At 39.2% G+C, this 19,465-nt stretch overlaps 2 protein-coding genes across 2 annotated transcripts in view; one reads left to right on the forward strand and one right to left on the reverse strand.

Annotated features, from left to right (window-relative positions):
* Window positions 1-17,214, reverse strand: part of ANLN (anillin, actin binding protein) — a 69,392-nt gene extending 52,178 nt beyond the window's left edge. The window contains exons 1-3 of the mRNA XM_004385302.2: window positions 17,041-17,214; window positions 5,405-5,558; window positions 2,795-3,109 (exon numbers count right to left, since the gene is read on the reverse strand). Of these exons, the coding sequence (XP_004385359.1) occupies window positions 2,795-3,109; window positions 5,405-5,558; window positions 17,041-17,058 (487 nt within the window). The 5' untranslated portion in view covers window positions 17,059-17,214. The remainder of the gene's footprint in view (window positions 1-2,794; window positions 3,110-5,404; window positions 5,559-17,040) is intronic.
* Window positions 17,011-19,465, forward strand: part of MATCAP2 (microtubule associated tyrosine carboxypeptidase 2) — an 81,560-nt gene continuing 79,105 nt past the window's right edge. Inside the window, exon 1 of the mRNA XM_023739576.1 lies at window positions 17,011-17,127. Coding sequence (XP_023595344.1) covers window positions 17,011-17,127 — 117 coding nt within the window. The remainder of the gene's footprint in view (window positions 17,128-19,465) is intronic.

Raw genomic sequence — 19,465 nt, forward strand, 5'->3', positions numbered from 1 at the left:
CATGTGTGTTACTGTTACATGAGAAACTATCTGTTCTGTAAGCTTTCACCTGAAGTACAATAAAATATTTAAAAAAAACAAAAAAACAAAACAAAGATCTCAAATTAACAGCCTAACTCAACAACTCCAGGAACTAGAAAGAGAACAGCAAACTAAGCTTAAACCTACCAGAAGAAAGAAAATAACAAAGATCAGAGCAGAAATAAATAAAATCAAAAACAGATAAACAAAGAAGTTGGTTCTTGGAAAAAACCAATAAAACTGACAAACCTTTAGCTAGACTGACAAAAAAAAAAAGAGAAAAGATGCAAATAACCAAAATAAGAAATGAAAGAGGAGGCATTACAACTGAGATGATAGAAATAAAGAGAATTATGAAAGAATGTTATGAACAACTGTATGGCAACAAACTGGATAACCTAGATATAATGGACAAATTCTTAGAAACACACAACCTACCGAAACTGACTCAAGAGGGAGTAGAAAGTCTCAACAGACCCATAACAAGTGAAGAGATCAAATCAGTGATTAAAAACTTCCCAACAAAAAAAGTCCTAGACCAGATTGCTTCACTGGGAATTCTACCAAACATTTAGAGAAGAACTGACACCAATACTGTTTAAACTCTTCCAAAAGACAGAGAAAGAAGGAATAGTCCCTAATTTATTCTATGAACCAAACATAACCCTGATACCAAAACCAGACAAAGACACCACAAGAAAAGAAAACTACAGGCCAATATCTCTTATGAATATAGATGCAAAAATTCTCAGCAAAATATTAGAGAACAGTATATTAACTTATCCCATGTCTCCTCTGTTTGCTTATGTAATTTCTTTTATATCTCAAAAGAAACTAAATCAAGACAAAAACACACCCTGTACTACTCCTGCCACATTAACATAACAAAGGCAACCCATTCCCAAATGGGATTTTAACCACGTGCATAAACCAAAAACCAAACCCATTGCCATGGAGTTGATTCCGACTTACAGCAACCCTATAGGACAGAATAGAACTGACCCACAGGGTTTCCAAGAAGCAGCTGGTGGATTCAACTGCCAACTTTTTGGTTAGCAGCCTGAGCTCTTGACCACTGCGCAACCAGGGCTCAAACCACAAGCATAGAGGTTAGGATTTACAACGTATATTTCTGGTGGATATAATTCAATCCATAACAGATATTAACTGCCAACATGGAATATCTGTATACTGTTGCATGCCAGAAAGGCACCAGGATAGGTCACAGAGGTTAAGAGTAGGAGACCTAGAGTCAAACTATTGGGGTTTAAATTTTAGCTGGTTGACTGTAGGCAAGTTTCTTAGCCTCTCTGAATCTCAAGTTTTCTCTTCTATAAAATAAAGATAATAATGGTATACAACTCATAAGATTGTTGTAAGAATTAAATGCTATACTATACCAGAACCAAAAAATACAGAATGTCCCTTGTACATTACACAGTAAGTGTTCGCTCTTGAGATTATCATCATTGCCAAAAAGTATAATCATAAACTCTCTGCTGTCCAATACTTATCAAAATTTCAGTTAAAAGAATTGATATTTATGGAAGACTGACTGAAGAATATGTAGTCCATTTATTTTTTCAGATCAGCAGTTCTCAGTTCTGGCTTTGCATCAGAATTACCTAGAGGGCTTAGAAAAATAAGATAAAAGCATGCCCTGGGTCTCCACCGCAACCCTGAGTTTCCAGTCCAGTGGTCTGGTGAGTCTGAGATGCAGCAGCTGGGCTGAGAACCATAGCTTCAGGAACACTGTGTCGTCACCAAGCTTTCTGCCTGTACTGTGCTGACTCACTTTACAATTCCTTGTACTGAACTGTGCTTGGAGCCAGGCCACCTGTCTACCTTGGGAAATGTTATATGTTTACTAGCTCTAACAAAGTCATCTTTGAGGACCCAGGGAAGAAAGTTCTCTTAGCTCTTAGCACCAAAAAAGGTTCTGCTATTATCTTACAAACATTAATCATGTAACGGATAATGTTTCACCTGTTTACATAGGCTGCTAGGAAGTTCAGAACCATTTCAAGCGAGTAGGACCTCAAGGCCTATATTTAATAAACTAACTTCACCCTTAGTTTGTTTTTCTTCCCATGTTTTTTTCTTCACCCTGATGTCCTTATTTTTCTTGTTTTGTAATGTAAGTGTTTTTATAAGTCATCTCAAGGGTTTTTGGATCAGGGCAAGAGATAAGGAAAATTTATCACAGCACAAATAAACCTGTTGCATAATTGATTTACTTCTCGGGCTCCCCATCAGACTACAGGCTCATGAAAGACAAGAATCAGGCCATTTCATCCATTTCCCAGTACCTTAGCAAAATAAACACGCTTTGCAGGTGCTTAATAACTGTCTTTTGAAGTCTTCTCTCTCCCTACTGAATAGTACTGCATACTTTAGACACAAGTTTATTTAATTAGTGAATCCATGAAATAGGATTTCTTGCATATATAGCTGAAGGTCAGCAATGCTAACAATGCTAAGAGTATAATTTGTTCTCTACTGTTTTTCATTGCAGATATAAAGTAATTCAGTGACAGGATCAGGCTTTTGTGAACTAGTCTAGGAACCTCATCATCATCTACTTCAATGGAAACACAACCAACTTTTAAATGTACTAATGGTATAGAAACCATCTGCAGGCAGAGGAGACTCAGGACATAGATAAAACAAAATCATTTACCTCTCGTGTTAACTAACAGATAAAATTTTGAATACACCAAGTAGAACGTTCATAATGTAGATTTATGGCCCATCCTATCCATACGACTTATACCTGTCATATCAGCGTTCTCCCAACAGCGTCGCTGCTCTGCAAGTTTCTGCATGCGTGTTTTAACCGAGGAGGCTGCACCTTCTTCCGGTCTGGAGTTCAGCCGCGTCTTTGCGACCAGTGGCAGTGATGGCGCCGGCGCAGCGTCACTGACGGTAGCTGGTGCCTGTGTCTGCACCTGAGGAGACCCGGGACTTGGAGAACGAGGTTTTGCAGACACTGACTCCACTGGTTGTGTATTTTCCAAGTTAGAAACTGCTTCTGCAGTGTTGTCAGAACAGCGTTTTTTCGATGGTGACGGTTTTGTACCAGACTTCTCTAGATTAAAAAGAACCAAAAAAAAGACATTCAAAATTCTGTAATTTTTCACGGCATCCGTGAAAAACTTGCAGCAGGTACTTAGCAAATTAATCGAACGTTGCCAACATGTTTGTTTATTCTTTTCTATGATTTTAGTTACAACAATAACTATGTAAAATCCTACTTTCTTTCAGTTAACTTAGAAATCTGATAGTCAAGGTTTCTTTTTAAGGAAACATAATTTATGGATTTAAAAAGCATGGCTGGAAATAAATTCAAATAACATTTCTAAGAAGTATGTATAACAGTTTATGTGTACATGTATGTACGTAGGCATAACCTTAAGACAACAGGAAATAAAAATTGCGTACATATTAGACTAAGCAAATATTCTAAGAGATTTAAAGATCATACAGCCCAATCATCTCATTTTAATTTTAAGAAAAATCAGGCCCAGAGAAATTAAGTTACCTGCCTAAAGTCACAAGCTGAGCTAAGTGTAGAAATTAGGTTTCAGTTGTTCATGGACAATAACTAATGAGCAAAAGCAGAAGGGCAACCTGGCCTGGGGTTTCGGAAAGAGACAGGGAAAAGAAAAAGTGAGCAAATTATCTAGTCAATACTGAACAAGTTCATCAGCATAAATGTTTAAAACATTTCATATTTTAATCTTCTATGAACAACAGTAAAGTGAAAAATTCCTAAAGCAAGAAAGAGCTATCCAAACATAAAGCATATTATTTCTACCCAAGAATGAGTTCCAAAATAGCATCTGGAAAATAATATTTAAAAAAAAAATGTAAATTTCATATGAGGTCAGTTTCATTGGCTGTCCAATCAAGTGTTCTTTTTCAGATAGTGGCGAGAGAAATATTAGTAGAGAAAGTCACAATTGCCTTCATCGACATCAACTTAATATACATCATGAGACTTTCTAATCTTCCATAACTCATTTTATGGCTGTAATCATCTTTTGAAACTGTTCATATTTTAACATGAAGCACTACCTGGAAATACAGAATTCTTCAAGTTTACAGTTCCTTTAAAAATAGTAAATAATTCCATTCAAGCATTAAAACGAAGTCCCGACCACTAGTTTTCAAGTACATAGTATTCAATACTTGATTGTATAAGCCTGTGCCACAGTGAACATGGGAGAAGATCCCAGACTGGACGGAGGCCTCTACCTTCCTGAGTGAATACCATATGTATAATGTATTTCCCTCGCTCCTTCAAAATATACAAATATATGAAAATACATTCTCTTTCTATGGTTAGCTCTCCAAATAATTGTGAGCCAACTCCATGCCCTTTTTTCTGCTTTTCTGTAATGCTGGTTTGACCTCTATAACACATTCTTTTTCTATATGTAAGTATTTTAATGTTGTACTAAGAAAATGTATTATCTCCAGACTATTCTACACTCTAGGAAAACTTTAAAGCAGATGGATGATGCTGGTTGAGATGCCAGGATTTAGGAAAGAATAAGATTCCAGGTGAGTTTGGGTTTATTTGTTTGTCCACGTGTGCGTGTGTTTTTAATTCCACCTCTTTTGTACATTAACAACCTAAACTTCACCCCCAGACCTAAAAAGTTGGTCTAGCAGACAGAGGATGAAAAAGATTCATTAAACTGCAAGCATTTGCAGGCAGGTCTGCTTATTGCTGCTCTGCCCATGCCAGAAACACCATCTGAACTTGGTGGTCAGCTGTTCCTACACACCACAGCAAGTGTAAGAGTTACTCTGTTCCTTTACTCTTCTTCTCTTGGGGATTTTAAAGATAAAATTTGAAAACAAAGTTTCCTCAGTCAATTAATTTGAAGTATTTGCTAGAAGAAACTCTGTTCAGGACAGATAGGCATTAGGCCTAATATACTCAAAAACCCATTGCCATTGAGTCGATTCCAACTCAGAGTGTCCCTATAGGACAGGGTAGAACTGCCACATAGGGTCTCCAAGGCTGTAATCTTTGCGGACGCAGATTGCCACATCTTTCTCCTGCAGAGTGGCTGGTAGGTTCAAACAGCTGACCTTTTGGTTTGAAGCTGAGTGCTTTAACCACTGCGCCACTAGGGCTCCTTTTTAATAAAATATAATAACCCTGAAATAAAACAGAAGTCTGATCTTTCCCCTAGAGGCTGTTACATTTGTCTCCTAGAGACCTTGGTTCTTCTATAAAACCCATTGCCGTCAAGTTGATTCCGACTCATAGTGACCCTATATGCATAACAAAATGTTTGGGGTTTATCTCAAAAGATAAATAAATTTTTTAAAAAAGCAAATTTTACTTCCCCCCCACAAGGTCTTTTACCTTCACCACCAGAGGGGGGCGGCTGGTTGCCTGCTTCCGAAAGCGGTTCTCTAATTCTCTTAGCGTGGATCATAGACCTTGCCGCAGGCGTGGGCCTCTCAGCCATTTTTCTCTGGAGATTCTCTCGCCTGGCACGGGTTCTTTCAAGCAGTTTCTACACATGTCAGAGCGTTAAAACACAAGTTTAGCCGGAAGTTCACAAAATTTCAAATATCTTCTAAAATCACTGATCGCCGTGTAGAATAAAGATTTAAATACATTTTGAAAGTGAAATTCCAAGAAATTAAGCCAAGATATTACTAAATAAGGATGTTAATGTCAAAATTATTACAGATACAATATGAACATTCAAGGTGGAATAAAATGCATGAAGTTCATTGTAGAAAATTTTAAATGGCCACAAGTTCTTGCTGCTTCTGCCATCAAGAAGTAGAATCTATTTGCCCACCCTTGAATCTGGGCTGAGCTTGAATTTGTTTTGACCAATATAATGTGGCAGAAATGAATCTGGGTGACTTCCAATCCTACACCTCAAGAAGTCTTGCAGTTTCTGCTCTTCCTCTCTTGGAACACTGCCACCACAAGAAGAAGCTCAAGTTAGCCTCCTGGCCAAGCTGGCAGCAGCAACAACCACCAGATATGAGTAAGGCCATCATAGAACATCCAGCCCCAGATACTCTGTCAGGTCATGGCAGATTCCTGCATGACCCCAAGGGAGACCAACAGAACAGTTCAGCTGAACTCAACAGAAATTGCAGACCCGCTAAATCACGAGCAAAAAAAGTAGTTGCTGTTTTAAGCCACTGTGATAAGCAGAATAATGCACACTTCCTAACTATGTTCACGTCCCAATCCCCAGAACCTGTGTATATGTTACCTTTTTAGCAAAAAGGACTGTGCTGATGTGATTAAGTTAAGGATCTTGAGAAGGTGAGATTATCCAGGGATTATGTGGGTAGGCTCAATGTAATCACGGGGTTCTTATAAGGGAATAGAGGAAAGTAGAAGAGTCAGAGAAGGAGATGTGGCAATGGAAGTAAAGGTCTGAGTCATGTGATTGTTGGCTTAGAAACAGAAGATGGGGCCACAAGCCAAGGAATGCAGGTGGCCTCTAGAAGCTAGAAAAGGTAAAGAAACAGATTCTCCCCTACAGTCACCTTGGTTTTAGCCCAGTCAACCCATTTCAGACATCTGACTTACAAAATGCTAAGATAATAAATTTGTGTCATTTTAAGCCACTAAGTTTGTGGTAGCTTGTTACAGCAGCAATAAGAAACTAATACAAGATAAAGAGGATCATAACAGAATATTATGAAAACTCATATTCCAACAAATTTGAAAACCTAAAAGAAATGGACAAATTTCTAGAAACATACTACCTACCTTAACTAACACAAATAGAGGCAGAAAATCTAAACAGACCCATAACAAAAGAAGAAATGGAAGATGTCATTAAAAAAACTCTCAAGAAAAAAAATCCCTGGCCCAGATGGCTTCACTGCAGAATTCTACCAAACATTCAAAGAAGAGTTGACACCAATTTTACTCAACCTACTCCACTATATAGAAAAGAAAGGAATGCTCCTTAATTCATTTTAAGAAGTCAGCATAACCCTGATACCTAAACTAAGCAAATATACCATAAAAAAAGCAAATCACAGACCAATATCCATCATGAATATAGACACAAAAATTCTCAACGAAATTCTAGCCAACAGAATACAACAACGTATCAAAAAAATAATACACCATGATCAGATGGGATTCATACTAGGAATGCAAGGATAGGTCACCATTAGAAAATCAAGCAATGTAATTTGCCACATAAATAAAACGAAGGAAAAGAATCCACTTAATCATTTTAATCGATGTAGAAAACGCATTTGATAAAGTCCAACACTCTCAGCAAAATAGTAATAGAAGAAAAATCCCTCGGCATAATTAAGGGCATATATGCAAAATCAACCACCAATATTCTTCTCAATGGAGAGAGATTGAAAGCATTCTCCTTGAGAATGGGAATGAGACAAGGATGGCCATTATCACTACTCTTATTCAATATTGTACCTGAAGTCCTAACAAGAGCAATAAGGCAAGAAAGGGAAATGAAGGGTTCAGCAAAGTGACAGATACAAGATCAATATACAAAAATCAGTTGGGTCCCTCTACACTAACAAGGAGAACTACAAAAAGTAAATCAAGAAAGCGATACAATTTACAATAGCCCCCGAAAGGATAAAATACCTAGGAATAAATCTAACTAGGGACGTAAAAGACTTATACAAGGAAAATTACAAAACACTTTTGCAAGAAACCAAAAGGGAACTATATAAACGGAAAAACATTTCATGCTCATGGTTTGGAAGAATTAACATTGTAAAAATGTCAATATTATCCAAAGCAATATATAGATATAATGCAATCCTGACCCAAATTTCGACAACATTCTTTAACAACATGGAAAAACTAATCCCCAACTTTATATGGAAAGAAAAGAGGCCCCTAATAGCTAAGCAATATTGAAAAAGAGGAACAAAGTAGGAGGCCTCACACTTCCCAATCTGAGAACTTACTATACTGCCACAGTAATCAAAGCAGTTTGGTACAGGTACAGTGAAAGACACATGGACCAATAGAACAGCACTGAGATGCCGAAGTAAATCCATCCAGCTATGGACAGCTGATCTTTGGCAAAGGGTCGAAGTCCATTCAATGGGGAAGAGATAGTCTCTTTAACAAATGGTGCTGGCAAAACTGGATATCCATTTGCATAAAAATGAAACAGGATCCACACCTCACACTATACACAAAAATTAACTGAAGATGAATCAAAGACCTAACTGATAAACGTAAAACCGTAAAGTTCCTGGAAGATAACGTAAGCACAAAGCTAGGGGTCCTAATTTTTGGCACAAACACAACTAAAAATGTACAAACAACAGAAGATAAACAAGATAACTGGGACCTCCTAAAAATTAAATACTTATGCTCATTAAAAGACTTCACCAAAAGAGTGAAAAGAGAACCTACAGACTGGGAAAAAAGTTTTGGTTAAGACATATCTGACAAAGGTTTAATCTCTAAAAATATACAGAAAACTTCAACCCCTCAACAGCAAAAAGACAAACAATCCAATCATAAAATGGGCAAAAGACATGAACAGACACTTCACCAAAGAGGACATTCAGTCGGCTAACAAACACATGAAGAGATGCTCACGATCATTAGCCATTAGAGAGATGCAAATCAAAACTACAATGAGATACTGTCATGGATTGAATTGTGTCCCTCAGAAATATGTGTCAACTTGGGTAGGCCATGATTCCCAGTATAGTTGTCCTCCATTTTGTGAGCTGATGTAATTTTCCTATGTGTTGTAAATCCTAATCTCTGTCTAGGTTTAATGAGGCAAGATTAGGTTATGTTAAAGAGGATTAGGGTGGGATGCAACATCCTTACTCAGGTCAGCTCTGATCTGATGTAAGGGGAGTTTCCCTGGGGTGTGGCCTGCATCACCTTTTATCTTACAAGTGATAAAAGGGAAAGTAGCAAGCATAGAGATAGGGACTTTATACCACCAAGAAAAAAGTGCCAGGAGCAGAGCACATCCTTTGGACATGGGGTCCCTGTGCTGCAAAGCTCCTAGACCAGGGTAAGACTGATGACAAGGATCTTCCCCTAGAGCCAATGAAGAGAGAAATCCTTCCCCTAGAGCTGGCACCGTGAATTCGGACTTCTAGTCTCCTAAAATGTAAGAGAATAAATTTCTGTTTGTTACACCCATCCACTTGTGGTATTTCTGTTACAGCAGCACTAGATAACTAAGACAGATAACATCTCACCCCTGCAAAAATAGCACTGATCAAAAAAACAGAAAACAACAAATGCTGTGAGGTTGTGGGGAGTTTGCAACTCCTATACACTGCTGGTGGGATTGTAAAATAGTATAACCACTATGGAAAACAGTATTGCACTTCCTCAAAAACCTAGAAATAACCACTATGGAAAACAGTATTGCACTTCCTCAAAAACCTAGAAATAGAACTACATTATGATCCAGCAATTCCACTCCTAGGTATATATCCTAGACATATGAGAGCAGTGACACAAATAGACATATGCACACCCATGTTCATTGCAGCATTATTCATAATAGCAAAAAAGATAGAAACGATGTAAGTGCCCATCAATGGACGAATGCATAAACAAAAAGCAGTACACACATACAATGGAATACCACACAAGAATAAAGATTAATGATGAGTCCATGAAACATCTTATAACATGGGATGAATCTGGAGGACATGATGCTGAGTGAAATAAGTCAAACACAAAAGGACAAACATTGCATGATACTACTCACAGAAAGCAATGTTCTTTGATGGTTACCAGGGATGGGAGGGGGAGGGAGGGGGAATCACTTACTAGATAGTAGACACGTTAATTCTGGTGAAGGGCAAGGCAATACACAGTATGAGGAAAGACAGCACAACTTGACCAAGGAAAATGAAGACACTGAGATGTACACAAGAATAAAGGACAACCACAGTAACTGCCATAACATATAGAATTTTGCAAAAACAGTAATAACAAGCAAAAAATATGTGAGTGGTTACATAGGTAGATATGTATGCTATATGGGGGTGGAAAGGCACAAGGGAGTACATGCAAGTGCATATATAGGTATATTTGTGGGTATATGTATATACACATTTGTATATGCTGCATATATATTCATACACACAATAAAGCACATAGAGGGCACAGTTATGGATACTTCCTAGACATACGCAAACACTTCATAGGATTGATTTACTGTGTTTGAAGATTCAGGACCATAGTCTCGTGGGACAAATAGGTCAACTGGCATAGCTTAGTTCATAAAGATAATGTTCTATATCCTAGTTGGTGAGTAGCATTTGGTGTCTTAAAAGCTTGCAAGCAGCCATCTAAGATACAGCTATTGGTCTCTTCCCATCTAGAGCAAAGGAGTGAAGGAAACCAAAGACTCAAGGAAGAAATTCGTCCACGTACTAATGGCCCATGAGAACCACAGGCTCTTCTAGCTAGAGACCAGAGAAACTAGATGGTGCCCAAATACCACTACCCACTGTTCTGAGTAGGGACACAGGAGAAAAATGCAGAATAAAATTCAAATTCATAAAGAAAAAATCAGACTTACTAGTCTGATAGAAACTAGAAGAATCCCTAAGACTATTGCTCTAAGATACTCTTTTAACCTGAAACTGAGGCTGCTCCCAGAAATCACCTTTCAGCCAAATAATAGACTAGCCTATAAAATAAGCAGTAGTACCTGTGAGGAATGTGCTCCTTTAAACAATCATCTATATTAAACCAAAGGGGTAGCATTTACATAAAGGCAAAGATTAGAAGGCTAGGAGGGGAAGAGAAACTGTTGTTGTTAGGTGCTGTCCAGTCGCTTCCAACTCACAGCAACCCTATGTACAACAGAATGAAACACTGCCCGGTCCTGTGCCACCCTCACAATCCATGTTATGCTTGAGCCCATTGTTGCAGTCACTGTTGTCAATCCAACTCATTGAGGGTCTTCCTTTTTTCACTGACCCTCTACTTTACCAAACATGATGCCCTTTTCCAGGGATTGATCCCTCCTGATAACATGTCCAAAATATGTGAGACGTAGTCTCGCCATTCTAGCTTCTAAGGAGCATTCTAGTACTTCTTCCAAGACAGATTTTTTCGTTCTTTTGGTAGTCCGCGGTATAGTCAATGTTCTTCACCAACACCATAATTCAAAGGCATCAATTCTTCTTCAGTCTTCCTTATTCATTATCCAGCTTTCACGTGCATATGAGGCAATTGAAAACACCATGGCTTGGGTCAGGCGCACCTTAGTCTTTAAGGTAACATCTTTTCTTTTTAACATTTTAAAGGGGTCTTTCGCAGCAGATTTGCCCAATGCAATGCATCTTTTGATTTCTTGACTGCTGCTTCCATGGACGTTAATTGTGGATTCAAGTAAAATGGAATCCTTTACAACTTCAATCTTTTCTCCATTTATCATGATGTTGCTTATTGCTCCAGTTGTGATGATTTTTGTTTTCTTCGTTGAGGTGTAATCCACGCTGAAGGCCGTGGTCTTTGATCTTCATCAGTAAGTGCTTCAAGTCCTCTTCACTTTCAGCAAGCAAGGTTGCGTCATCTGCATAAGGTAGGTTGTTAATGAGTCTTCCGCCAATCCTGATGCCCTGTTCTTTTTTGTACAGTCCAGTTTCTCAGATTATTTGCTCAGCATACAGATTGAATAAATATAGCAAAAGGATACAACTCTGACGCACACCTTTCCTGCCTTTAAACCATGCAGTACCCCCTTGTTTTGTTCGAATGACTGTCTTTTGAGCTATATACAGGTTCCTCATGAGCACAATTAAGTGTTCTGGAATTCCCATTCTTCGCAATGTTCTCCATAATTTGTTATGATCCACCAATACAATGCCTTTGCATAGTCATTAAACACACATAAACATCTGTCTGGTATGCTCTGCCTTCAGCCAGGATTCATCTGACATCAGCAATGATGTCCCTGGTTCCATGTCCTCTTCTGAATCCAGCTGGAATTTCTGGCAGCATTCGGAGTAGGGGTAGATGGTGTGGAAATGGTGACACGGCTGACACATTGCGGGGACTATAACGTCACAGAACAATTTGTATATGAATTGCTGAATGGGAATCTAATTTGCTATGTAAACTTTCACCTAAAACATAGTAAAATATTCAAAAAAAAGTTGAACATAGAACTATCAGATGACCCAGCAATTCCATTCCTAGGAATATAGCCAGAAGGAATGAAGGCAGGAATGCAAAGAGAAACCGAGACACCAATATTCATCACAGCACTTTTCACAATAGCCAAAAGGTGGAAATAACAGAAATGTCCATCAAGAGATGAATAGATAAACAAAATGTAGATACACATACAGTGGGATATTACTCAGTCATAAAGAGAAATGAAGTCATGACGCATGCCACAACATGGATGAACCTTGAGAAATTATGCTGAGGGAAATAAGTCACTCCCAAAAGGACAAATACTATAAGATCTCACTTACGTGAAATGAGCAAATATATAGAAACCGAAGATTATAGGGGTTACCAGGGGTCGGGGGAGAGGGAGAGGAGGAGTTTTGGCTTACGGGTGTTGAGTTTATGTTAACGGTGGTGGAATAATTTAGAAAAGGATAGAAAGACTGGTTGCATAACTTGAAGACTATAATCAATGTCACTGAATTATACATGTAGAAATTCTTCAATTGGTGTATATTTTGCTGCATATATGCAGTAAAAAAAATCACACACACACACAAAAAAGAAACTAATATAGCTACTAAGATTTGGGATGGTGGTGAACAATAATAAATAACTAATACGTTCTTCCTGTTGCCATCAAGTTGATTCTGACTCACGGGGACCCTACAGGACAGAGTAGAACTGCCCCATAGGGTTTCCAAGGAGTGGCTGGTGGATTCCAACTGCCAACCTTTTGGTTAGCAGCCAAGCTCTTAACTACTGTGCCACCATGGCTCCTTTGAAAACATAAGACACTTCCTAAGAAAAAAATTAAAATTAACAATCTTATGTTTTATTTAATTAAATATCAAAATAAAATACTTTTAAGTTGAAATCTTAGCCATTCCCTAAAATCATGACTATTCCTCTTTTCATACCCCAAGTCAACTGATGTTCCTATTTGAATCTGTGTGATAACTCAAACACAAGACCATTAATTCATTCTCTTTCAAATGTACACAACTAAGGGAGGGATGCAGATGATTAGCTGGAATTTATACACTCCCCTACAAACATAGATACAGCAGTTGCTGTAGGGTGAGGGTGGAGCCCTGTTGGCGCAGAGGTTAAGGGCTCAGCTGCTAACAGAAAGGTCAGCAGTTCAAACCCACCAGCTGCTCTGAGGGAGAAAGGTGTGGCAGTCTGCTTCTCTAAAGATTACAGCCTGGGAAACCCTAGGGGGTAGTTCTTCTATGTCTGTCCTACAGGGTCACTATGAGTTGGAAAAGACTGGACAGCAATGGGTTTTGTTTTGTTTTTGGCAGACTGAGGAATCACATTCTATTTGACCTGTTTTTTATTTCTTTAATTAAAATAGAATAACAGCTTAAAAAAATAAAAAGAAAACCTGAGTATGCAAAAGAAGCATGATCTAAATTTCAAACAAGGCACAACTCTCCACTTTTCTTGGAAATGATTTCTAATTTAAAGTTCATTAAGAGAGGTGACATTAAATTTAAATGCTGTGCCACTGCACAAGCAGTTTATGAACCAAATGCACCAAAACACAAGGCTTTCAGCCTCTGAATAAAAAGTCTGCTTTAACAGGGTTTTTAACACAAACTCAAAAGTAATCATATTTGTTACACATATTCATATGTCTGATAACTAACCCCCTGATAAAATATATCACTCTCAGATACAAACTAGCCAATTATATTCCTTCAAGGACAAGCCCACATGCCACTCTAGTCAGAATACTTGTGAGTCAGTGTATCTTCAGTTACCATGAGCAATGGGTCACAACAAAAGAATGTGGTTTTGCCATTCAAACATACACAAGTGTTCTATTGTTTATGTGAGATTCAAAAAATTCTCAGTTTTAAAAAATTACAGTAGATAAGGAAAAAAATTTCCCTAATCTGTAAAATAAAGATAATAAGCACCATAAGGTTACTAATTTGAAAGAAAAGATGTTATCTAAAGTACTCACACTCAACAGCTCAATAAATGTAAGGAGCCCTTCCTTAGAATCAGGAATGTAAGAATGCTTTTGAATACGAGGCACATTCCTTCAAATATCAGACTTTATTCAAACAGTAGAGGCATAAAAACAAAACTCTGCAATAACTAGGCAATGAGAAGTGCCACCTGAATGAATCTGCAATAACTGAAGCTTCTAATCCCTAAACAATTTATGCCACCCCACAAATCATTTCTGACAAATGTTTCCAGGCATATTACTAATGCCCCTGCCTTCTTCAGTACAGTATAAACCAAAAAAACCAAACCCATTATTGTCAAGTTGATTCCTATAGGACAGAGTAGAACTGCCCCATAGGGTTTCCAAGGAGCAGCTGGTGGATTCGAACTGCCCACCTTTTGATTAGCAGCCAAGCTCTTAACCACTGTGCCACCAGGGCTCCACTATGTACATAGCAGGGCTTATGACTGTCTCTCAACTCAGGGAAGGCTTCTCTGAAGAAGGGAGATCAAACTGCAACCTGGAGGTTAAATAAGAGTTTGCCAGGCAGAAGAGGCAGCCGGAGTGCCAGAGCACTAACGACCTCAGGGAAGAGAATCAATGCAGAACTGTCTCGTTTGAGGAAAAGAGAGAAGTTCAGGGTGGTTGCAGCCTTTTCTCAACCAGTGTTATCAAGAGAATTAAACCCTAACACCCTGGCAATGATGTAATGAATTCTCTCCTATGCTTGTAAGCTGGCATTGGTTATGAATCACCCTTGAAAGAACAGAGAAAATAGTCTCTCAAATAATTTTCTGTGTTCTGTGGTTCTGATAAAGAACTGGCTGAGAAAGTCATTTTACACTGACCTATGAATGAAAAAAAAAATTTTTTAATCGCTACTTGACATTTAGCCTAGTAGCTAGCTGAAGTCTGACAATATTATAACCCACAGTTTTGCCACTAAGATTGTGATGCAAAAATGTATAAGCAGAAAAAAGCCACCCAAGCTTTTAGACAATGGAAATAAAAAGTAGAATATCAAGCAACAAAAGGAATGAACCAGAAGTTCATTTCACTGTGCAAAAATGTTATGAATGCTATAGTTAAGAACATAATACCAAAACCAAACCCACTTCATTGAGTTGATTCCGACTCATAGCGACCCTGTAGGACAGAGGAGAGCTGCCCCATAGAGTTTCCAAGGAGTGGCTGATGGATTCGAACTGCCAAACTTTTGGATAGCAGCCGCCAGGGCTCCAGGAACCTAATAGGTGGAACCAATTCAAAAAGCTCAGTCATTTCCAATTAAGGGAAAGATGTCAAAGCTGTTTATTCTAACTGCAACTGATCTAACTTATCATTCCATACATTTTCTGAGCACACTCTAAAATGATCTAAACAGGAAAAGTTTCTATTGAGATCTGTATTAGCTTCAGAATGGCATTTTTAAGGAAAATGAAGTACAATTTTCAACCAACTTTCAAAACACTTTGTTCCAGTCAGTCCCTTGGGAGAATAAAAAGATTATTCAGAAAACAAAGGGCTGATGTTTTAAGGTATCCTATTCTGAGTTGGTATCATAAAATATCCTTGTTAACTTCAACGTAAGTGAAAGATATGGTGCATGATCAGCTTTATTCTTTAAAGCTAGTACAGAAATATATTCTGGATTTTTCTGTTAGAAACTTTAAGTGAATAAATTGATGTTTTTCCCTATGATGATTGAGCATCTGAACGAGAAAAATAAAAGGATACTGTAGTGTTTGAATATAAGCAAATTCTAACTGTTGAAACCTTTAATTAATATCTTAAGACTTAACTTAGGGAATTGTAACTACATCCCCCAAAAAGAAAATATTACTACTCTCCAAATCAATTAAGTTTTTTAATCGAATGTAGAGACACTTTAGGGCCCACTTTGAAATAAGTCAAAAAATAACATTTTGGAACTTGCGTAACAACCTAAAGAAAAAGGAACTGTTTTGGAATAAAAGGAAGTTGACAACTCGCAACCCGAAACTCCTAGATACGCCAACGTACATTCTCAACAAAAAGCTAAAGCTAGGGAAATAAACAACGGCTACGTGATTCAATCAATTAAAAAAAAAATGAGTTAACTATTGATTTAACAATATGCTCCATAAACACATGAAAAGGTTTATTTCTTTACTCTGGTTTTCTAAACTGCGGGCTAATAATTTTGGTTTGTACTGTTTCATTTAAATTCAGTCAGTCCCGGGTATGCAACTTCTTCCAGTTAGCCGCGATATGGCAAACGGTACTGTTGGCTTTATGGCAACGGATAAAATGGTTTCAAGCACCCTCTTATTTTAATGTTTTGCTGTCATTTTGTTAACAGCATCCTTAAATGCATAGCTTCTCTGCGGGACGCATAAAACCCACAAATCACATCCCATTCCATTTCCAGGCGGCAGTTGAATACACTGAGTCATTCTGGCACCCGACTCCACCCTACAAGTCATTCCACTTTTACTTCCGCTAGGATGTGTTCTGTCAAGCCGCAAGCCCCACTCTCGGGACAGGACTCCACAGGGGCATTATAGTTATTGGGATAACAGGAGTTTTTTTCACTACCGCCTTTTAGGACTTAAAATTTTCCTCCCAGAGCTTCATCTACAGGACAGGAACAACAACAAAGCGCACGCAACCTCAGGCGCAGATACGCCACCCCCAACCCCTTGCGGTTTTCCCACCCGGACCACCGCAACACAGCCCACAAGCACCTGATCTGTAAACGCAAACCCTACAAACGCGCACTACCAGCACTGCGCACGCGCGCGCACGCGCCCTCCGCCCGGTGGTCCCAGAAGTTGACAGAAGGTGGAAAGGGGAGGTGGGGGCGACAGGGGTCATGGTAGGCTGTGCCCGCAAGTCTTCTCACCTCCGTAAACGGGTCCATTGCCCTAGGCGCCGCGTATCGACTATGAGGCGACGGAGACGGTGGTTCAAATTCAGGAAAAGAAAAGAAGTGAGTCTCGGCTCAGTGTGTCTCCTGGAGAAAACGAGGAGTCCGGGCGGGGTAACTCTCCCAGCCTCTTCTCTTCTCGGTCTCCAGTGTCAGACTCGGTCTCCCACAGCCGTTCAAATTTGAATTTCAGCGCCCGGAGCGCTGCGCATGCGTGCTGGGCAGGGCCGGGCGGGGCGCACCTCTCCCCGCCCCGGTGCTCAGTCACGTGGTTTCGCTGCGGCCGGGAGGTTCCCACGGGTGGCCCTGCGTCCGCTCAGTCAAGGCCAAACCCAGGCTGTCGGGTGGGGTGGGAGGTAGGGCCCTCCCGGCACTTAAACCGCCGGTCCCCGCGCTTCCGACGCGGCGCTGCCGGCTCCGGGCCCGAAGCCCCCCACCCCACCCCCAATGCTCACACACGCTACAGTGTTTAAACCTGTCCTTTCGCACCCTCAGTGCTTGGGCGTTCCCGCCTTCCTTCATTCCTAAATATGGGATTAAGAGCCCTTGTGTTTGAATTCCCGCTCTTTGGCCTTCCATAGCTCTCTCTGCCCATCACCCCATCCCCCACTTTACAACAAGGGAAACTGCAGGTTTATCTTTCAAGACGTGTAGATCTGGCAGGTCCTCGGACACTAAGGGTAATGACCAGTGGCCCACCTTGGGCTCTGGAAGCCTTTCTTATCTGGAAAATCAGGCTAACAAGAACAGACTGTATGTGAAGAGTTTATACACAAAATCCTGTCGTGTTTCCCATTTTAAATTCTGCCTAACCGTTTACAATGTTAGGGCTGGAAGGATTCTGAAAACCCATCTAGTTTAATCCTTCCTTTTATAGTTGAGAGAGGGGAGACCCTGAAAGATTAAGTAATTCATCCAGGAAAAATGAAAATCCCGTTCTCAACTCCTGCTCCTCTTTCCACAACTATATCAAGTTGTGTCTTATGATTGTTCTTTATAGATTACTGAGAATTGTGAAAGCATATTACATAGTTACTGATCAGATTCATTTCTTGTTAAGCAAGTCTGTTAGGGCTTGTAAAGATGACGGTTCCTGACACGTTCATCTGAAAAGTAATAGCCGTGTAGATTACAGAATGACTGACAACTGAACAAACCAAAAGCTATTCCTCCAAAGTAAGATGTTTCAGTATTTTTAATAACTTTTTTGTCTTAGCAGAGAGCAAGCATTACAAAAAGTATGTCACCAACATCTTTGAGTTTTGACACTCTAGATTGTGTTTTGTTCTGTTGTACATGGGGTTGCTATGACTTGGAACCGACTGATGGCATCTAACAACTACAGACTGTGTATCAATCAGGATTCTCCAGAGAAATAAAGAACCAGTAGGATGGAAATAGATATATTTATTTCAAAGAATAAATCCAGGTGACAGGATTGGACTCTTGGAAAGAAGTTGTATAGTCTTGAGGCAGAATTTCTTCTTTTTGGCGGGAAACCTCAGTTTTGCTCTTCAAGGCTTTCAACTGATTGGATGATGCCCACCGACATTACTGAAGATCATCTCCTTTACTTAAGCTCAATTTATTGGAGATATTAACTACATCTACAAAATACCTTCACAGCAACACCCAGATTGCTGTTTGATTGAATAACTGGGTAGTATAGCCTAGCCTATGAGTTGGAATCATCTCCACGACAATGGGTTTGGTTTTTTGCTTTATAGCCTAGCCAAGGAGCCCTTGTAGTGCAATGGTTAAGCCCTCAGCTGCTAAAAGAAAGGTTGGCTGTTTGAATCTAGCAGTGGCTCCGTAGGGAGAAAAGTCCTGGTGATCTGCTCCCATAAAGATTACAGCCTAGGAAACCCTACAGGGCAGTTCTACTCTCTTCTATAGGATCGCTATGAGTTGGAATTCACTTGACAGCACAACACAACACAACAACAATAACACAGCCTAGCCAAGCTGACACAGAAAATTAACCATCACAGGTTGCAATGAGAAGAATTCTGGGTGTAGGAAGAATTTGATTGGGGTTCTGGCATCACTGGGACTATGAGGAGGCTCTAGGCAAATCATTTAACCCACTGTTTTTTAGCTTTTGCGGGAGTCATGTATTCCTTTTAAGATAGATTGAAACTGACCTTCTACATATAAAAGTGCCCATTTAATCATAAACTATTTAACATAGTATTTCATGAAGTTCACTGACACAAGGTTAAGATTCTCTGATTTAAACTCTTTGGATTTTACTCATTTGTAAAACAGGACTATTCAACTGCCCTGCTTTACTCAGAGTTGTCAGAGTCAGATGAAAAATTGAGAGTTTCAAAGGTATTTTGGAATAAGTAATAAAGCACTTCACAAGTGTATGACATATAGAATTATTAATATTTAATTC

Source organism: Trichechus manatus, unplaced genomic scaffold (assembly GCF_000243295.1).
Source record: "Trichechus manatus latirostris isolate Lorelei unplaced genomic scaffold, TriManLat1.0 scaffold00137, whole genome shotgun sequence".
NCBI lineage: Eukaryota > Metazoa > Chordata > Mammalia > Sirenia > Trichechidae > Trichechus > Trichechus manatus.